The sequence below is a fragment of the Antedon mediterranea genome, chromosome 6, assembly GCF_964355755.1.
Source record: "Antedon mediterranea chromosome 6, ecAntMedi1.1, whole genome shotgun sequence".
NCBI lineage: Eukaryota > Metazoa > Echinodermata > Crinoidea > Comatulida > Antedonidae > Antedon > Antedon mediterranea.
In genome coordinates this window covers 10764683-10787719 of record NC_092675.1, presented here as the reverse complement: position 1 = coordinate 10787719, position 23037 = coordinate 10764683, and the positions used below count along the sequence as shown (strand labels likewise).

The 23037-nt window shown below is 33.3% G+C and overlaps 1 protein-coding gene across 1 annotated transcript in view; it reads left to right on the top strand.

The window, feature by feature from the left end:
- Positions 1-145: 145 nt before the first annotated feature.
- Positions 146-23037, top strand: part of LOC140050961 (coiled-coil domain-containing protein 171-like) — a 59301-nt gene continuing 36409 nt past the window's right edge. The window contains exons 1-5 of the mRNA XM_072095987.1: positions 146-294; positions 10963-11057; positions 15355-15526; positions 17849-17928; positions 19137-19311. Of these exons, the coding sequence (XP_071952088.1) occupies positions 10971-11057; positions 15355-15526; positions 17849-17928; positions 19137-19311 (514 nt within the window). The 5' untranslated portion in view covers positions 146-294; positions 10963-10970. The remainder of the gene's footprint in view (positions 295-10962; positions 11058-15354; positions 15527-17848; positions 17929-19136; positions 19312-23037) is intronic.

Genomic DNA, 23037 nt, shown 5'->3' with positions numbered 1-23037 from the left:
AGTCTGTTTCACGCGAGACTACGACTTCCTATTCGGTAGTGAGGCAAAAGTAACCCACCATATCGAGGTTGGTCTGCTGGCAGCAGCAATTTTCAAAAATCAAAAGATCAGAGAATCTACGACACACGATATGCGCGATGAAAGAATAAAAGAGAGGAGAGGAGAGGAGGAGGCTAGTTGGCGCGCGGAAGAATTACATTTGAAAGAAAAAGTAGGCTTAGGTTGTTGCTTCTAGGCCTAGGCTAGACCTAGAGGCCTAAATATTAGGTAGTACTACAAGACATGGTTAATCAGGTTAGTTACTAACTTAGTAATATTACTAATAATAATTATAGCCTAGCTAGGGCGTACCCTAGCTAGGCCTAGCCAGACTGGAGGGATCCCGCCTAACCGAATACAGATCACTCCGGCCGCGCTTCACTCCGGCCGCGCTTCAAATCCGGCCGCGATTCATTCCGGCCGCGATTCATTCCGGCCGCAGCTATGGAGCGCCCAATGAGTCTTTTACAACCGAGACACGTTTTTTGTAGAGAATCAAAATAAACATTTGTAATAATACAGTATATTTTTTCTCTTTCAGGATCACAACAACATCGCAAGTGTTTTAAATTAGGTCTAATGCTAGAACAAAATAATTTATGTGTTTTATCCAATGTAATAGGCTAGTATATTAATTGTAATGTGATTAATTAATGTAATTTATTGCAATGTACCCTATATGTCATATTATTTTTATCATATATAAATTAAAATATAAAATCATTGTAAATTGGACTGTACAAAAATGATATATTAATTCTTGATACAATTCCAGGTAACATTAATTAGACGGATATTTGATTATTTGAAATAAATTAATTAATATTGTAAATATTGTTATTAACTATAATTAGTAAGTATGGGTACTGGCAAGATAAAGTGTTATAAAAATAAGGGTTTTAACTAATTTTTAATGTTAATAAATGTAAAGCTATAAAAATAAATGTACATAGAAAGAAATTAAATATTGTTATTCAAGCATTAATTAGACGGGTATTTGATTATTATTTTATTATTGAATTTAATTAAGTTAAGTTTAGTTTGAAAGAAAAAGCAGTTCCAACTTCTTTGAATGTTATTGTTAATGAAACAAGTAAAATTGTTGCTAATAAATATTCAACTAGTTCCATTTAAATTCACCAAGAATTTGTTATAACACTGAACAGTATAGAAAACGTAGATATGGGCGCTCCATACTAACGGCCCCTTTGCACAGGAAGTCGAATTGAATAGCGGCCGGAGTGCATAACATCGCGCTAAACTGATACGGCGGCCGGAGTGAAGCGCGGCCGGAGTGATCGGCTACCGCCTAACCTAGCTAGGCTAGAGTAGAGGCCTAGCTCTAGGTAGGCTACCTAACCTAGTAGGGCCTAGGCCTAGCTAGTAGTAGTAGGCTAGGCCTAGAGCCCGGTATCGCCAGCAGCAGCGGTAGGCTTGGCCTAGGTCTAGTATTACTGGTATCGCATTGTTGTTGCATTGATTGTTTGGATGCTACTATTCTATATAGTACTAGCCTACCTAACTAACTAGCTGGGCTAGGCCTAGCGTGCGGAAGCCGATCACTACGGCCGGGCTTCACTCCGGCCGCCGTATCAGTTTAGCGCGATGTAATGCACTCCGGCCGCTATTCAATTCGACTTCCTGTGCAAAGTAGCCGTTTAAAATTAGTATGGAGCGGCCATATCTACGTTTTCTATACTGTTCAGTGTTATAACAAATTCTTGGTGACCAATCAAAAGAATTAAAAGAAAAAAGAATTTAAATGGAACTAGGTAGTTGAATATTTATTAATATTAGCAACAATTTTACTTTTTTCATTAACATTCAAAGAAGTTGGAACTGCTTTTTCTTTCAAACTAAACTTAAATTAACTTTTTCCTTTCAAATAATCAAATACCCGTCTAATTAATGCTTGAATAACAATATTTAATTTCTTTCTATGTACATTTTATAGCTTTACATTAACATTAAAAATTAGTTAAAAACCTTATTTTTATAACACTTTATCTTTCCAGTACCCATACTTACTAATTATAGTTAATAACAATATGTAAAATATTAATATTTATTTCAAATAATCAAATGTCCATCTAATTAATGTTTATTTTGATTCTCTACAAAAACGTGTCTCGGTTGTAAAAGACTCATTGGGCGCTCCATAGTTGCGGCCGGAATGAATCGCGGCCGGATTGATCTGTATTCGGCCTAGCTAGCCTAGTCAAGTCGCCCCATCGCAAAGTCGGCCCTCACAAAGGGTTCCAGGGCGATTCGGCCCTGGGACAATTCGGCCCACTTTTGGGCCGAAACATCCCACTTTAGACCAAATTCATTTTTTTTTGGTATTTATCAAGTTTTTAATGGTGTTTAACAATCCGTATTTTATTGATATTAAAAATTTTAATATAATATTATATAATAAATTACTAAAAAAAAGTAATTTTATATTTAATTTATTACTTCGAAAACCTTGTTTATTTCGTGCATTCGCCAAGCGGCCAACAGAGGGCGTAACTTGTTTACAACTTTCGCGTGACTAAAAATGATTATTTTTGACAATGTTTTCAAAATGTTTGCTTTATTGCATCTTTATCCCTAGTGGTACTACCCCATAGTCTCTCTGAAAATAAAGTTTGGGGAAAAACAGCGGCGTAACCCCGTAATTACTCTGCATTATAAAAATATTTTTCGGCATATGTCATTTAAAAGTACAGGTACATAATTATTTAAATGTGAAATTTTATAGAGAGGCTACGTCTGTGTCTTTAAACTATGTAAAACAATTTTTATTAATAAACATTCAGTTTATTATTATTACAATGAACATTTGATATATAAGCCCGGAAAGGCAATCCCATCATTATCCATTATAAAATTGCATCATATCACCAAATATGTCGTAAAAATAATGATGTGCATGTGTGTATTCGTTGTACGTCCGTCTGACTTGTTTAATTTAAAATTAAATAAACACCCGATATGAGGATATTAATTTGGTTTATTTATTTTATTTATAACGTAATTACTTCACTGTTCAGCCTAAACTATGCTCTAGCTCATCAGCGAAGAAACCCCGTAGTTACTCTGCATTATAATATTATTTGGCATATGTCAGTTAAAAGTACAGGTACATAATTATTTATATGTGAAATTTTATAGAGACCTTAGGCTACGTCTGTGTCTTTAATAAACATTCAGTTTACTATTATTAGTAATATAGGCCTACTATATCACGTTAATACATTTATTATATTATCCTAAAAAATGAGCTGGTATCCACTTGTAGGTTGAAGAAAGATTTGTAATTGTGGCTTTGGTAACTAATTTTAAAATCATATTAAATTAAAAATTTTCGAAAATCAGTTTCTTTTTAGAAACTTTCAAAACAAGGAACTATTTTTTAAAATTGATTTTCAAAAAGCACATTACTCCATTAAAACCTGTAAAATAAAAAGGAAAACACAAATTATGTATGTATTAAGGATAAACATTATAATGTATACTACATTTAACGCAACCAAAGTAACAACGCGATTGATATCAAACCTAATATGATTAAAACAGCGTACTAGCGACGGCGCTTCATACCGAAATAAAACCGTGGGCAACTTTGCAATTGGCCACATACAAACAATATCTATGGAGTGCCAAAACCGCCAAACAATGTACCACTTAGTATTGATACACTGTCACACACACTGAATTTATTATTATTTGCTGGGCAATTCCACGGTAACGGAATTCACAATGATTTTCGGCCTTTTTTAACTAACCCACCAGATCTGGGTAAGCTTTGAATAATAAATTTGATACGTGTGTGTAGTACACATACTTATCAATATAAAACAGTCCACTTAAAAAAAAAATTACAAAGTCTTGATATTCTGGTAACTTTTATTTTGGTAACGGAATTACACAGAAAATTGGTAATTCAATTTTGAAACATGCGATTCCGTCTGAATACTATAAACAACTGAAGATTATGATTGGTATTGGAGTGTAGACATAAGATGTGGCTAATTTATTATACAAGTTTACTTCGGATATTTTCATAGTTTATCTGCATTTGGTTAGTTTTGTCTGGTAACGGAATTACATGACATGGTAACGGAATTACACGTCTGATTATTTATTCGAATAGAACATCAAATAATAATTTTTTCTATGTTTTTTAGTGTTCTCATGGAACTTTAACAATGATTGATGCCCATTTAAACCAGATTTTATAAAAAATCATCACATGAATTGGTTGGATACCTACTATAATATTTAAAAAATGCGCCTATCTATGGTTCACAGAGCTTAGTCAATATATGCATGATCTGTCCACTATATTTAAGTCTTCTACACTATAACTAGAATTTAGAAACAAAATGTTCCAAGTTTAAAAATTTTAACAAATTGAATTGTGAAGCTTAATTTTCATTGTAATATTCAAGAGCCTGGCTAAAATTGTGTCTAAAACTACCCATTTTAAGCTTAGATCGTCCGTATTACTATTGAAGTCTAACTAGCTGTTGTATACACTGTACTACAGCCATCACCAAACTAATCATTATTAAATATAAGTTTATTCACTACTGTCATCAGCTTTATGACTATTAGTATTAACCTTCATCAACCTACTTTGGTTCAGATAGATCCTTCAAAGTGGTGCCCGTATAAGGAATAAATTTGAATGATTTTAGCATCGATCGGAAATATAGTATAGTATCTACTGTATACTGTACTATGACTCTATATAGTACTATGGATTTGTTTTGGAATTGGATTCATTAATATTTATGAATTAATTGTTGATTAGCTTCATTTAGAAACAATTTATACAGTACTAAGACATATGTAATGAATTAAGGTATAATACTTTATACATAACCCAATGTAATTCCGTTACCATGTAATACTATGTTATGTTATACCAAAATTTAATTATGTTACCCAGGCTTTCTAAAAAAAACTAGAGCAGACATAACTGGTTACTGATAATGATATTGGTTTGAGCATGCCTAGTATTAGAAATAATATAAATTAATTTAAGTTTTTATAAGCATTGGTTAGCTCATAGGAAGTATGTTTTATAAACGTTTTAAGTGATTTTGTGTACAAAATATTAAATTTCTACTATAAGTGATTCCATGGAACAGTTTTGGCCACTAGGAATTGGATTTATTATAAATAATCAATTAATTGTTGATTCCCTTCACTTAAAACCAATTTTATATGATTACAGAGACATTTATAGTGAATTAAGATCCATTACTTTATACCTATACCCCCATGTAATTCCGTTACCAAATGTACCGTATATTTCGGTGTATAAGTCGCACGTTTGACACGCAAATTTGACCTCTAAATTAAGGGTGCGTCTTATACACCGAACATAAATGCCTCACCACACAGATTGTACATAGGCCTAGGCTATCGTCACCTCGTTTGCTAGGCCTGAGTAGGCTAGGCCTAGCTACAGTAACTAACTAACGTAACGGCAACCTGCTTCTGCCTAGTTTTCAAGTCATTTTAGCATGATGTTATACTAAATATGATGAAAAGATTTGTTCATTATGGCGCTCCGATAAAATTTCATTTGTAAACGTTTACATGTACGATTGGAATAGTATTTATTTATACAGTAGTTATACGCACGATCGCCGTACCCCCAGCGCAAGCCCTTCTTTTGGTGGCCACACGGTGTACGGTATTCGACTAGTATATTCTCCAGGTGATTATAGCATGGACCTAGCGTACACACTTCTCGGATACATAGATACTAATCGAATACGATTGTCCGTTAAAACGTGCGCCCTCTCGAAATGATCGAGCGAGGCTGCTAGCCCACACACGTACATCGTGTTACACACATGGTCATGCACTCAATGTTGCGGCGAAACTCATGAATAACAAGTTAGAAAGAACTTGTTGAGGCTGGGCGCGGCCGAGCCTAGGTAAGAAAAAACCTAAATAAAGGACGCCGTTGTAGATATAACAAAATATATTATTACAATAATTAATATTGATTACAATTTAAAAAAACATTGTTTTGATGAAATATAAGGTGCGTCTTATACATCGACGATATAAAAAATACCGATATTTTACTCTCAGTCTCAGTTAGGGGGCGCGTCTTATACACAGGTGCGACTTATACACCGAAATATACGGTAATTCTGTTACCAAGTTTTCTACAAAACTAGAGAAACTAAACAAAATGTGTAATTGATATAGGTAAATGGGCATACCTAATAAGAGAATTTAAAGTAACTCAAGTTTATAAGCATTGGTTAGCTTACAGGAAAACTTTATCAATTTTTTGGTAACGGAATTACAAACCAATTTACTAGAAAATGAATAATTTCTTATAGAAAGTGGGAGATGCGACATGAAACTTTATATTAATATTAGTGTTCTAGATACCATGAACTCAAATAATTAAAGTCAACAAGGGTTGAGTTAAGTACATAGTTCAGGATTGTCTAATTCCAGCTATTTTTTCAGTTTCAAATTTTAAATTACACATTCGACAAGGCAAGCAATTTTTGAAGAAATGTGAATTAATAAAACAAAAATTTCAGTTGGAACTAAATTCCACACATAAAGTAAACAAAAAATAACACTTAAAGGAAAGGAACACCCTAATATCTTACCTAACTATTATAAAAGTAACCCTACCAACTTAATATTCAGAACAATTTATGTTTAAATCAGATTTGTAGTTTTCTAGTAAGGATTTTAAAGCTGTTTTCAAGACATTTGAAAATCGCCATCTTGTGCTCATGGCAGCCTGTTTGTGACGTCAGATACGGGCGACGAAAATTTTAAGATTCGCGGTTGCATTTGGCGCTTCTATTGGCTAAGCGAATCCGCTAATATGATTGGCTAATAACGCGACATGCAGTCATGCAGGCCGGCGATGACACGGTATGAGCATGCGCTGGCTTGGTAAACAAACCTTCGATCGATTTTTTCTTCTGCAAGCCAATTCGTAAATCTTTCAGCTATTGTTAATCTATTGTTACTTTTATTGCCTAGCTGTTTCAAACGGGTTTGGTAGGGGAATTAACTGGCAAACCTTCCAAACGGAGGCTGTTGATTGACGATGCAGTGTCTACTTTATTTTCGTTCAACACGAGTTCTAGGCCTAGTAAGGCATACAGTACAGATACACTGGCCGCAAGTACACCATTCTTCGACGGCTTGTTATGCTCGAGAATGTTCTTCTTCTCTTCTTTTTTCCTCATCAGCACGACGCAAAACTAACTCTCTTTCTGTATATTCTGGTTCCAAATTTTCTGAATTATAAAAACTCCAAGCCATATTCCGAAAATATTAGGTATGTTAGGCTATTTAATTGATTTTATTTATGGTTATATCCCGCACTTCCATATTGAAATACTGTACTAAGACGATGGACGCTTGGATTTGCTTGAATGCGTCCACCTAATCTGACGTCACATAATTGCTCTTAACCTGTCAAAATGGCGCTGTTCAATTTCCGATATGTTGTCGTTTAAAAGTCTATTTTTTAACTAAATTGCTTACTATTGTACCTTGAACCATTGTAATCATGTTTTTATTACATTTATCTATAAGCACAGTGGCACATTTAGCCCAGGGTGTTCCTTTCCTTTAAGTGTAGGTTCATGTAGATTTAAAAAATGATGATTTTGGTCTTCCATCCAATGGAGAATTGCCCTGCTTTTAAAATTGTACATTTTTAACGGTAATTTTCAAATCTTGAAAAGTTTTATTTTCTGTAGTACTTTAGGGCCTACTGTATCAGATCATCGTTTTGTTTTATATTGCAATTTTTAAATTAAAGTTACTATATTGTACATACTACATATAGACTTGCCCCAAGCCTGTATTATCTTTTTTTTAAATTTATTTGTTTTTATTTTGACCGCGATTTTTGTCTGAAAATACAGACTTGTGAAACATGTATAGAAATCGATTTGCAGACTGCAAACATCCGATAAGAATGACGTAGGTTATCATACCGTATTTGGCTATATGGGGCGGGCGGTATGTAAATATGGATTTCGAATCAACCAATGATCATTTTGTTTCAAAATGAAAAAGATCGAGTACGTGCAGTGCTGAATGTACGATCGAGACTGTTGAAATATAAAATCGTAATGCCAAGTTGTTTTGTTTATTAATTGTTTAGCCTTGGCCTAGGCCTCTTTCGTAGGTCCTACTCAATTCGCACGTATGACCTGCCAAATAAAACGCCAATAAAGTAGGCCTACATACTGTACCACCACCAGCACACAAGGGTCTGGGTGGGAATTAAATCAAAATTATCTCCGCGTAATAAATGATCCATTCAATGTTTGATTTGCGGATTTGCTAGCTTATCATATCAAGACGAGTTTTCATGTTCTTGGGAAAAATCCCATCAAATGTTTACCAGACTACTAGGCATATATAAAATAATTTCCAGCCTTCAGAAACTTTCATAAATGTACCCAAGTACACGTTGTCTAAACGTAACATAGCGCATGCGCATCATCTTTAGTTGTTGAGTCTTTGAAATTCTGAAATATGAATATTAAAACGGAGTACGAGTGAGTAGCCAATCGCATGCAGCTGAAACTAGTCAACTGGATAATCGTATGCACCAAGAATTCTTGGTGTCAAACCACGTGACTTGTGCGTGTTTCCCCAGACGGAGTATCCAAAATCAAGTAGTATACGTATGAAACGCCATATGTGCCAAAATATTTATCTTTTTACTAATATTAAGACAAAACTCCGTCTGGAACCCAAACTAATACTACATACAATGTGGTTTATCAAACAGCAGAATATAAATTAGCCTCAATTCAATACTAAATTAGTCAGATTTTGATAATGAGAAAGACTAAAAAATTCAATTTTTATCGTAAAAATTAACATTTGAGGCGGATGTACATATAATAATAACTGACTTACATATTAAAATAAAGAGTATTTAAAGCCTGATAACACGCAACAAAAATTACTCAACCACCTTTTATAGAGCTCAGTGCGATCGTGTTTTGAAAATGGGTACTGTACTGTAGGTGTTTTCCAAAGTTATTTGGCTCGCCGGCTTTTGTACCTCATTTTTAACTCGTGTTTTCTATTAAATTATTTAATAAACATCGATTAAAAAAAAAATATATATATAAATAAACCCTTAAGCAAGGTCTTTCCAGTAATTTTTATTCACATGGGTACATAAGAAATAGTATATTTTTTAACTTCAAAGACATGTCACTTTTCGAAATCGCAGTAATGAAAAATCCGCTATTAATATGTTAAACTTTTTTAGTTAAGTTTATTAATTTTTAAAAGTAATGTAAATAGTTAAATAATTTAAGTTAAATATTATATTTAAAAAATAAAACTGGAATTAAAAGACTTTCCTTTTTGTAATGTAGGCGTACTGTTAGTGTTGCTGTGTTAATCTCATACTCAAATAACATAAAGCCTACTACTACTAGTATAAATAATAGAAAAAGTAGTCAAATCGGAATTTAAAAAAAAAAACGAAAGATTCCCTAAAACTCACTTCCATGCTTCAATCAACATTCTAACGTCTGAAACACAAAACGGACGGTAAATTTAACATAATGCCTTTGCATGGATACTCGTGTGCTTTAATGGCGTTCCATTATGAATGAATCCAATTCCAAAACAAATCCATAGTATATAGAGTCGCAGTACAGTATACGGTAGATCATACTATATTTCCGATCAATGCTAAAATCATTCAAATTCATTCCCTATACGGGCACGACTTTAAGGATCTATCTGAATCAAAATAGGTTGATGAAGGTTAATAATAGTCATGAAGCTGATGACAGAAGTGAATATTTAACTTATATTTAATAATTGATTAGTTTGATGATGGCTGTAGTACAGTGTATACAACAGCTATTTTGTCCAGGCTCTTGAATATGACAATGAAAATTAAGCTTCACAATTCAATTTGTAAAATTTTTTAAATTTGGGACATTTTGTTCCTAGTTATAGTGTAGATGCCTTATTTAAATACAGTGGACAGATCATGCATATATTGACTAAGCTCTGTGAACCACAGATTTGTACATTTTTAAATTATTATAGTAGGTACCGTAGATCCAACCAATTCATGTGATGATTTTTATAAAATCTGGTTTAAATAGGCATCAATCAAAGTTCCACGAGAACACTAAATAACATAGAAAAAAAATTATTATTTGATGTTCTATTCGAATCAATAATCAGATGCATAATTCCGTTACCATGCCATGTAATTCCGTTACCATGCCATGTAATTCCGTTACCATGCCATGTAATTCCGTTACCATGCCATGTAATTCCGTTACCAAACAAAACTAAATCAAATGCAGATTATGAAAATATCCGAAGTAAACTTGTATTAATAAATTAGCCACATCTTATTCCTTATGTCTACACTGTAATACCAATCATAATCTTCAGTTGTTTATAGTATTCAGACGAAATCTCATGTTTCAAGTTAAAAATTGAATTATCAATTTTCTGTGTAATTCTGTTACCAAAATAAGAATATCAAGACATTGTAATTTTTTTTTTAAGTAGACTGTTTTAGATTGGTAAGTTACCAATCTAAAACAGTCTACTTTAAGTATGTGTACTACTACATATCAAATTTATATTTCAAAGCTTACCCAGAACTTGTGGGTTGGTTAAAAAAGGTTGAAAATCAGTGTGAATTGTAAATCCGTTGTTAACGTGGAATTGCCCATGGTCTGTGCAGTTTTCACAGGGAAATATGTAATTTATCCAAAAAAAGTAAAACTTCTACATAATCCATGAAAAATCTTTACATTGTGGTATAAAATATTTCTAAAATGCCTTGAAAACTACAGTTATGCAGACTTATACATCAAAATATATATATAGTTGTAGCATTCATATTATTTTTTTTCTGTTTTGTAGTGAACTGCATGATGGATAGCAAGAATGAAGAAAATTGTAGTATATCAGAGGACATATTAAGTCCAGAAGATTCAATGAGCACATCCAAAATTAAGGTTACATAATCTTGTTTTCACTACATACAGTATATACAGTATATTTCGGTGTATAAGTCGCACTTTTGACACGCAAATTTGACCTCTAAATTAAGGGTGCGTCTTATACACCGAACATAAATGCCTCACCACACAGATTGTATACCGTCACCTTGTTGGCGCGGCTAGGCCTGAGTAGGCTAGGCCTAGGCTAGCTACAGTGTACAACGTAACGGCAACCTGCTTCTGCCTAGTTTTCAAGGCATTATAGCGTGATGTTATACTGAATATGATGAAAAGATTTGTTCATTATAGAGCTGTTTTAGGCGCTCCGATAAAATTTCATTTGTAAACGTTTACGATTGGAATGTATTTATTTATAGTTATACGCACGATCGCTGACCGCCGTACCCCCAGTGCAAGCCCTTCTTGGCGGCCACGTGGTGTACGGTATTCGACTAGTATATTCTCCAGTTGATTATAGCATGGACCTAGCGTATACACTTCTCGGATACATAGATACTAATCGAATACAATTGTCCGTGAAAACGTGCGCCCTCTCGAAATGATCAAGCGAGGCTAACCCACACACATGCGTGTTATACACACGGTCATGCACTCGATGTTGCGGGTGCGAAACTCATGAATAACAAGTTGTAAAGAACTTGTTGAGGCTGGGCGCGACCGAGTCTAGGTAAGAAAAAACCTAAATAAAGACTCCGTTGTAGATATAACAAAATATATTATCACAATAATATTGATTACAATTTAATGAAATAGTTTTGATGAAATATAAAGTGTGTATTATACATTGACGATATAAAAAATACCGATATTTTACTCTCAGTTAGGGGGTGCGTCTTATACACTGTAATATAGTGTTATGAGGTTTCTGACTTGTAATGAAGACTCTACTCGCTTGACTGTAGTAACACATATATTGTTTATTCAATAATACGTTATATACTCAATACAATACAATACAACGAGAAACAGGAACAGAGGATACAGTGATGCTGTCGGTGAGGTGTGTAGGTCTGCTTCTGGAGAAGTGGCTGTGAGGTGTGTCTGGGCCCTTCTGAAACTTGGGGGTATATTGGCTCAGTTCATTAGCAATGTCAATTACATCATTTATGGAGCTAATGATTGGTCCTAAGTTAATCCAGGGGTGTTTAAGTGGGAGTGATTGATCTTATCTGGGGAGGTTACAATGATGAATTGGCCCTGTCAAATCTCTGCTAAAAACTGTCAATATCTAATTGTTTTACGATGGGAACGGTTAGGAATAGTGGCATGCAAAATTAAAGTTATATAAAAGAAAAAAACATTATTATACATATAAGCAAAATTGAGTTAGCCAAAACCATTGACTCTGAAGTGTAACCTTATCACTTTCACTCTCTCTCTTCTCTCAAAAAAATGTTAAAATTAAAAAGCGAATTTTGTATAAAATTCAAGATTTCATTAAAAAAAATTGGATAAAAAAATGTATAAAAAACGAATATGTTGTTCAAGATCGACGTAATTGTGGGTCCGTTGTTTTGGAGGCGTGCTACACTCGGATTACCGAAATAAAGACATCACAACGGTGGGGTTTCCCTAAAGAACATCGGTCACGAAGTCGACTGTCGTTAATCTAAGCTATAATAATGGGATTCGCGTAAATCAAACAAAAATCGGTTAAAAAATAAAAATACAAAACTTAAAAATAGTATGTTACATTGAACATACATCAAATCGTCCGACAACTTATCGCGTTCTAATGGCCTTCAAACATAAATCAATCAAATCAAAACGTAAAACTTAAGAAACTGTGCCTGATTAGCCTAAAATCAATAATTGACTCAAAATATCAAACTTAATCACTTAAAACTTAAAAGAAACAAATGTGTGTGTGTCTCGTTGACACAAACTTATCCACAATATATCATTATCATCATCACAACTTTATCGATTCAAGCATTTATATTCACAGGTAATTACGATTTCAATCGACAAATTAGACTTTTTTTACAATTAAAAGTACTAAGAAAATCTCCTGTTCTTGTATATAAATTAATTAATGCTTGAGATTAACGACTCAACGGTTTAAACAAAATATTTTCAATATCGCAATATATCGATCATCAAAATTAAAAATTAATCTTTATAAAAAAAAACTCGTTACAAAATCAATACTTAAACATAAATTCAATTCTCTTTTAACTGAAATCACATCATTACTAAACAAATCTCCTCAAATACATAGACTATGCTATCATTAATTTAGCAAATGTCGTAATTTAAAAAAAAATCTTGCAAAAAAAATTAAATCAGTAATTTGTTGCATTATACAAACGTTTTATGAATCGTTTTGGCGATCCACTTATCGGTATCTGTTTATTATTAATAATCTCTTTAATCAATTTATCTGTATCGTTATATCTGTCAATATTCCACCAAAATTTGCGATCATTAGGTTCGTGTTTTGTATTATCAGTGTTACGTTTGGCTGAAGACGGTTTAGAATACGAAACTAAAACTTGGAAATGTCCTGCTTTAAATCTACCTCGGTTTAATGTCATATTTGAATCATTAGGTGCTGTCATGATTAAATTAGTTTGTTCCTTATTTGTTCTTCTTTCATTTGGACTGGGGCTGCTAGTTCTCTACACAGTCAATGTAAGGTTGCAAGTTAAGGGGTTCTACTTTAGTTGGATGTGTAACGATATCAGATTGCAATTGGGCTGGTGTCCTATCATGTTCGTCGACAAATTCAACATTGGTTTCGTCATTTACTACATTAATGGTGTTTTGGATTTTCTCATTATTATCATCAGTGGGTTCATTCAACAATTGTTTAAGTTTTTGGAGATGTGTAAAATTTTGGCGTTCTTTGGGTGTTCTCATAAAACAAGGTTTCAGTCTGTTATAATTGAATACGTCGCGAAGTATTTCTCCTTTAATCGTTGCTAGGATGTATTGTGTTCGGTCTAGTACTTCATGAATTACTAATGGTCCGACCCATTCTGCGGCGATTTTCTTTGAATTTGCCGTTAGTGATAATGATGTTGGCTTGTATAAATATACGAGTTGTCCTACTGAGTAAATTGGACTTTTTTCTAAGCGTTGGGAAATTTTTGAGTTTTGGACGTTTTGTTGTGTTCGCTGTATTGTAGCATTGTCTGTGAAATGTTTTGAAATTTCTTCTTGAGGTGTTCAAAGTATTCTTCATAGGAATGAGACAATCCTGAAATAGGGTTAAATGCTAATGAGGTCAAACTTGGAGGTTGACGGCCAAAAACTAATTCGTAAGGGGAGTGGTTTCCTAGATGTGGGGATGAGAAAGAATTATAAGCATAACTAACATGTTGTTGATACAAATCTAACCCAATCTGTTCCGAATTGGTTAAGGTTGACCTTTAACAGGTCCGGTACAGTGACGTTTAACTTGTAAACTACTGTGATTATGGACGCTGATGATTTTCCTATCAATGTTAATGGTGTTACATAAGAGTGTTAATAATTTTCCTGTAAGGGAGGTGGCTGCATCTGAAATAAGACGAGATGGGGGTCCGAAAATACTGATGACCTTTTGAATTAATAGTGCTTCATAGTTTCGAACTATTTATTTAAGTTTTATGAACTAAATGGACCAAATATACTTTTGAAACATCTGGACAAACTCTCCTCTGGACTTTCTGGGCCAAGTTTGTGAACTTAGTTGAATCATAATACAAAGGTTGATTTCTTAATTATAAATGCATATCATTATATTACAATACGGTACCATATCATGGGAACTTATTAGGCAAATTGTACATAACAACACTACACTATTATATAGAACATTTGTTGTCAGTGTACAGAAATATTATTTACATGTGCATAGAATGTCTCATATATACTATTAGGCCTAATACTATACTTTTTATGCAAATTATATATGAAGATTTTTCCATTTTAGCATCTCGACCAATACTAATGATAACCTAAACAATTTGGTGTCCAGATCCATGTTTTCATGGTCAAGGATCATTGGCTATCTGTCAATAACAAGAATCAATTGTACAGTACCAATTGTACAGCATATTTTTGGTTTTTATCCCTTGTAAAATTGTATTATCATAAAAAACTATATGCCGCTAGTTCATATAAAATCTACTACATTTTTATTTACTTTTCCTAATTTCAGACATACACTATGAAAAGGAATCTTATTACAGGAGCTATACTTCAATTTTTTTTAAATCAAGGTTATAAACAGAATATGAATACATTTTATGTGTAAACAACTACTGTGTAACATTACATAATCAGAATTGGATTATTTTTATAGAGAACATTTGAGTTTGGTGCCAGCATAGATTTTGGTAATTCACCTACAGAGGTTAGTCAAGAACTTGTCAGAAGCCGTTCACCAGTGAGGGATGATGTAAAAATGAGAGAAGATATCCGACAATTAAGGATACAAAATAGAGAACTTCGAGCAGAATTAAATGAAGAGGAAGGTACTATATTAATAAGTTAAATTTTTAACTTGAAAACCGATTTAAAAAGAAAATACTGTTTCACTTTGTATGTAAACTTTAGTACACATAACCAGTGTTCTCATGAAGCAGTAAGATTTGCCAGTAAGATTTGCCGGACTAAATTGGCTCCATTGGTGTAAGAAAATGATACATAAAATAAACACTTATCTATTAGTGGTAGTTAGACCTAGCCATTAAAAACCAATAGAAACCAATATTTTTGCCAATTGGATAGAAGAATTAGTTACATCTTGTAATTTCAATATTTGGAGAACATCGGTAGTAACCCATGCATAGCGTTATTTTTTCTTGCAATTCTACGTAAGGCATTGGTTTTTTATGCTTCAGATCACAGGTTTTATCATTAATAAACATCATTGTTACCAACTATAGAACAATATCTGTCTTTCTTTAATAAACATATCCAAAAACCAAATTTCCTTATTAATTCTGAACAGTTTATTTAGTCTGAAACACAATAGCTTTTGTTATATTTAACCTTTATTAAAAAAGAACATTTTTTTGACAAACAAAAAATATTGTAACATCGCAATTGACACTGTATACTCGTCCTAGCTAGTAGGTTGGCGAGACAGTGCGTGTGAATGGGTATGATTCGAAATTTCCTTAGAAACAGTTGTGTTCTTTAATTATATTGAGATTTTGCATGATTAGATTCCAAACATTTCTACCAGGTCCTGAATTGTTTACAAATGCATGATGATAGATAATGTATCTTTGATCCAAATGATTTTTCAAGTTTTAGTGTAAACGCTTAGATTTAATTTTAAGTGAACAATAGAGAACAATGCTTTAGGCTTGTAGCATGCGCTGTCAGTTGACTTGAATTAGCTAATCAAAAAGCACAACACACAATTGTTCTTAAGGAAGGTCTGACGCCCGTATTCTTAAACCGGACATTAGTCGTAGTTCGAAGTTCGACTTGGAAAAGTCGTAGTTCGAGCTATTACTTGAAATTCGATTCAAAAACGAAGTAGTCGAAGTTTGCAGTTCGACTTAATGAAGTCGAGCTTTTAGTCGAGTTGCACACGTCTGGGTAACAAAGGCTATACATTGGCCAATGACAAGAGAGTATTTGAGGAGCAGACGAAATTTTGCGCATTGATATCACTTTCCATTTCTTACAACACTTTTTACGCATCAGGACTATATACATGAAAAATAATTTTAATCGTTAATTATTAGAACAATATCAGTAATAATTTAACAGTGAAGTATATTTGATTAACAACAAATAAAATCTTAAAAATATATTTAGGAACCATGGCGGTACGGTAACTTTTATATTTTCTAGGCCCCCAACAAAGTATGATCGCCACGAACCACGCACTTCATAGCGTGACAAGAAAGCGCTAGGCCCCCTAAACATTCCATCGCGTGGTGAATTGCCGCATCTCCCATTGTCGCTATGGCGTGACGTAGCTCAAGTCGGACTTGCGCGAAGAAAATAATGTAATTTGTATACAGTTGTAAATAAAGATGATTTTCATTATTATAATTTATACCAATGTATATTTAATTAAGCTAATATAAATATAGATATTTCATTCTTCAATATCTGGCCAATATAACAACTCAATGACTGTTACGTTTTTTATAAACATCGTTTAAAAACCATTTAGTCGACCATTTAGTCTGCCCTCTCCAGGACTAAAAAAATCGATCAAAATCCGTCTCGATTTAGTCGAGGTTGGCCTGATTTAGTCGGTGATTTAGTTGAAGTTCGGTTTATGAATTAAAATGACGTCATTTTTTTAGTTTTAGCTCGAACTACGACTAAAGTCCGGTTTAAGAATACGGGCGTATGTGTACAGATCTAAAATCTATTTGACGAATCAATGAAAGTTTATAAAATTGTCTTCCCTGTTGTTATTTAACTTATGAAAAAATATTGGTGACCTCCAAATGAGATCGAGAAAAGGATGGTTTTTAGCGCACATTTCAGAGCAAATCTCCTTAGTTTTTCCTTCTTCTGAGTTTAGATGGTTGATGAAAATAATTGTTTATATATATAATAAAATTAGAACAATTTTTAACCTAATTAATAATAACCTAAAACTGCATGTTTTTTTAAACAAAATGAAATCTGAACTTTTGACCTGTTTTTGTTTTTCGGACATATCTTTCAGAACTCTGAGCAACCCTGATCATTTTCTATTGACAATGTCACATATGTTTATTGCACTTACAGTTACAACACAGCTGACTAAACTCTGGAGTGTCTGCGGAGTTTTGCTAGTTGATGCAGAGATTAAATTTTTTAATTTTCTACTAATCTAGAACTCTCAACAAAACTTAGAAAGACTGTTACTCAGTTAGAGGAAAAGAATCTAGAACATACAAGCAATTTCAATAATAAGGTAAATGTTAATAAATATTTGCATTTGAATCAAATGTGGTTTGTAACGTAGTGAAAATGCTACATCCTCTAGATGGACGTTTCACAAACTATTGGCGCAGTCCAAATTTGGCCAAGGAAACATTTTTAAAGGGCCCAAGGTGGCTTAAGAAATTTACCTTCCCAAAACAAATTTACAATGCAATTGAGGAAGAGGATTTTAGGCAATGAAATAAAAAGTTTGTGGAATGTTGCTCTACTGTAGATTCCAGAGAGTTTGATACCCATTTCATATAGAATTGCGGCAATATTCCAGTAAGCAAGCCGTCTTGGCCTTCGACACGACTACCGTTACTGAATTTAACCTTCGTTTGTTGTAATGCTTCGCTGCGTAAGCAGGTGTTATATCGTGGACTCTTCCACACAGATCAGGCTTATGACAGTGATGGTAATATTACCGCAATTTTACTAGGTCCAGAGGTGGTAAACGGAAGCCGGCAATAAGGGGTTTTTACACTAGACTGGCGCTCACAAATTATCGCAATATTACCGTCTTACAACTCTGTGTGAAAAGGCCAATTTTTGTATAATGTTAGTTTTTATTTGGTTTTATAGGTACGTTTTATGATTGGTTAATATTGAGATTTAACCCTTAATCACAAGGGATCTTTTTTTTCATAAGATGATTAAATAGATACCATACATGTAATCATAAAAATGTAATAAAAGACCATTTGACAAATTTGTTATAATACATATATAATAATACATTGTTGTAATTGTTCAATTTTGAACTTTGACCCTTTATATCTAAAAAAACGCTTCCTACCTATCCTGATCGATTACCTTCTAAATTTGTAAAAAATTCTGGTCTAGAAAAGTTAGATGGCAATCTTCCACCCCACTCCCCCTCCTCCTGCCACCGGACTACTTGAAAAGCATTAAATTAACAGAAAACTGCAAAGTAATAGTTTGAATTTAGACCATGAAATGTATTGAATTCAGTGTGATATAACAAACATTTATAAATCATAGATTTGATATCTGAGCCTAACTGGAATTATATTACACAATCAATCAATTTATTTGGAAATTGCACTTTTATATCGGTGGCACACACAGGAAGTGGTGCATCCATATTGAACACAATTAACATAAAATGACGAATGAATGCTTATACTGTATCAACTTTATTAGCATCAATGTAAAATAAATGCTCATCTTATACAGAACAGTCAATTTCAAATTGAACTAGCTAAGCTGAGGGCAAAAATAGAGGAAGGAGAATCAGCTAAACAGACGATGGAATTTGAGTTGGCCAAGGCTAGAAATGAAACATGTCAACAATCAAAATCCATTCAAGATAAACAACAGCAGTTAAAGAATGTTATTAAAACATCAGATGGTAAGTGGAACTGTGATTTAAATATCAAAGTAAAATACAAAGCTGATCATTATGGGTTAATCCTGGAAGCATATTAGGGGCCATGATTTATATTACTCTGTGCACAGACAAAATAACACATTTTTTTTCTAGGTCAAAGCACTGCTTGCAAGCAAAAAAGCATATTTTAAATTGTACGTACTCACCGTGTAGAAATCGTATGTGTGTGTGTGTGTGTGTGTCTGATTGCTCTATCTATTGACATGTCTGTGTTGATAATTGCCAACATTAAGTTTCTGAAACATTTTTTTAAAAATTTCATCAAAATTGAACAATGATCTGGTCATTTACAGCTAATCGTTAAGTCTATTTGAAACCAATCCGTGGTCCCTGATCTGGGATTGGTTGGCCAGTTACGATGCACCACTAAATTGTCGCACTCATGCATGTTTTGAAAGTAGTTGATTGTATTTCGACATACGAGTCAGCTTAATGGCACATGCGCCACTAAGAAGCCTTTGTTTATTTTGTAACATTGTTGGTAGTCTGTGCTCTGTCAGCAAAATACATGGAACGTTTGATCTCAGACTGATGCATATTCTTGTGGTCATTTGTTCATACTCTGTGTAATGTGATTAACTCAATGTTTACCACAGTTAATCCAAAGGTTTGTTTATAAATAGAATTTCACGAAACTTCTGCCTCAATGCCATTGGAAATAAGTAGGGTTATAGTATATAATAGGTCGCTTAGGTCCTATTTTTGGCCATATTGTGCACTTTGTGAAAAAAGCACCAAACTTGGCAGAAACCGTCTTTAGGACCTAACTAACAATTCTAGAAGGGGTGCCCAAACATTTTAATTAATGACGTCATTTTGATCACACCCATTTTAAATATATTATGTAGCTATGTGAAAATTTTGAAAAAAATATATATTACATAAATATGTAAAGTTTGGTATCAAATTATAGCTTATGACATACAATACCACTGAGAAATGTAATTATATCATTTAAGCCACAACAATATATACTAGGGTATTAAATAAGTTTGTAAATCATACATATTTCAAATGTGGCATCAAATTAAATGTTATGATTATATAAATTGATTATATAATCATAATGTCATTGTAGCCACACCCAGTTTTATATAATTATGTAGCATTTTTTGTATTTTTACCGAACTATAAAATTATGTTGATGTATATTTGGTGTAAAAAATGAATCAAATTTTTCGTAATGCATCTAGAATCATGACATATTTGTAATGAGACTTGATCATACTGCTTGTGTAGCCTAGATGTTACACAAGTATGGATAGCAAGACCTGTGCAAGACAGTCCTGCTGATCGAAACTCGAAACAGAAGGGCAGCTTTTTACATTCACACTTTAGTAATTCTCTACAGACTTTTAATGCTTCAGGTAGTAGAGTCCAGATGGCTTCCACATAGGCCTACTGTCAATAAGTCCAACCAAAACCTTCAGATGAACGTACATACTGCATTAAGAGCCATTGTCTGTAAAAAAAGATTTGGTGGCAGATGTAAAAAATGGATTTCTCTCAAATTTTTACCATGAAGACACTTCAATAACAAGCACGAATGTGCAATACTCGGGGTACAGTGAAAGAAGCTGTAATGACGTCATAAGACCGGATGTAACGTCACATACACATCAATAACCGCGCTACCAAATACGGCTATACGGTACCATCTTCGAGACGTGATATGGCTGCATCCGGTTTGAAATTAAAAAATCCGGCTCTATAGCTTTGAGGACATGTCCCTGTAGTATATTCATGCTAAATCCGAGCTCAATACTACAACGAATAAGGGAGGAGTAGTACTTTATAAATCGCACTTTTTGCTCAATAGTGTCTGGATAGTAGAAGAAGAGGAAAAGATGAAAGAGTCCTAGACTCAGGTACCCCGAGTAATAAAACGAGATATACTCTATATCATATTACGTATACAGTATATTTCACCATAAAGATAAAGAAAAATAGGTTTCGCCAGGGCTCGAACCGGGACCTTCTGCGTGTTAAGCAGACTTGACAACCACTACACTACGAAACCTCTTGCACTAAAAATGTGGGTTACACAAAGTTTGTTAATCCATTTACATTACAGAATAAATATGGTAATAAGCACAAAGCAAAAGAAACATGTGTAAAAGTGATAATTACCGATTACACAAAATAGTTATTTAAAAAAATAATAAAAATAAGATATACTGTGTATAATTATCATATTGCGTATACAGTACTTTTCACCATAAAATTAGAAAAAAAAAGGTTTCGCCCGGGCTCGAACCAGGTACCTTCTGCGTGTTAAGCAAACGTGATAACCACTACGCCAAGAAGCCGCATATAACTACCTTACGCTGTGTGGTGTGTCACACATTGTGGCTTCTTAATTAAACAAATTAATTAACAAAAAAGCACGAATCTGCGATACTCGGGGTACAGCAAATGAAGCTGTAATGACGTCATAAGACGGGATGTGACGTCACATACACATCAATAACCTACCAAATACGGCTATATGGTACCATCTTCGAGACGTCATATGGCTGCATCCGGTTTGAAATTTAACAATCCGGCTCTATAGATTTTAGGACATGTCCCTGTAGTATATTCATGCCAAATCCCAGCTCAATACTACAACTAATAAGGGAGGAGTAGTACTTTAAAAATCGCACTTTTTACTCAATAGTGTCCAGATGGAGGAAGAGGAGAAAATGAGTAAGTCCTAGACTCGGGTACCCCGAGTAAAAAGCATATCTACAACATTCATTTTAATTTTTAGCTTTCGTTGCCATGACAACGGTCAATTACCCAAATGTTGATGTTTTTGCCATTTTTCACAGATTTTCTATAATGAAAAAGTACAAACTTGTATACTTATTTTAAACAAAAATACTTACAGTATACAGTTTTTGTTTATATCAGTGTAAACAACCAAGTATTGAGTTCCATTTAATGTAGAAAAAAAAAATTTACAAAATGGAGTTTGGTTGATACCATTATTTTAAAAAGGGGTGTTTTTAAAAAATATTTTTTTTTATAAAAGTATACCTCATAAACGTACCTATAACTTCCAAAGTGGTGTTTTTATATCAATGAGGTTTTGTAATTTGATAGTCAATAGGTTTTTCAACAATAATCACGAAAAAAAAACTGGGGTAAATTTTGTACATAGATTTTGTTTTGCCAGGAAAATACAGAAAATACAAAAAAATACAATCAAAATAACAACAAACAAAACACATGAATCAAAATTTAAATATGGCTAATCCAATAATAAAATATATATAATGTCATAATGCTACTAGAGTCATACGAATAGTTTAGATAAAATACAAGAATGTGTTGCCAGGTTTATTTCAATTAATTGCCAGAAAAACAGTATTTTGCATTGAAATATTAGTTGATGGAAACTAATGTTAAACTTTGAAATAATTGCCTCCAGGTTTTTTTTTTAAATTTTGACATCTATTTTTTGTAAAGAGATACAGAAAGACGTCCCAAAAAATCTGAACTTCTAAATAGGTCATTTGAGGTCAAAAGGGGTCAGAATGCAAAACAGGACGCGTAATTTTTTTTTCCAGGACGAACGTGGGCAGAAATCATGAATAATTCATAATTAATTATGACGTAATAGGGAACATTATAGAGGGCGCTGTATAAGAATGCAGAGAGATTAAATAATTAGTGTAAACAACGTTTGCCAACCGAAATGTT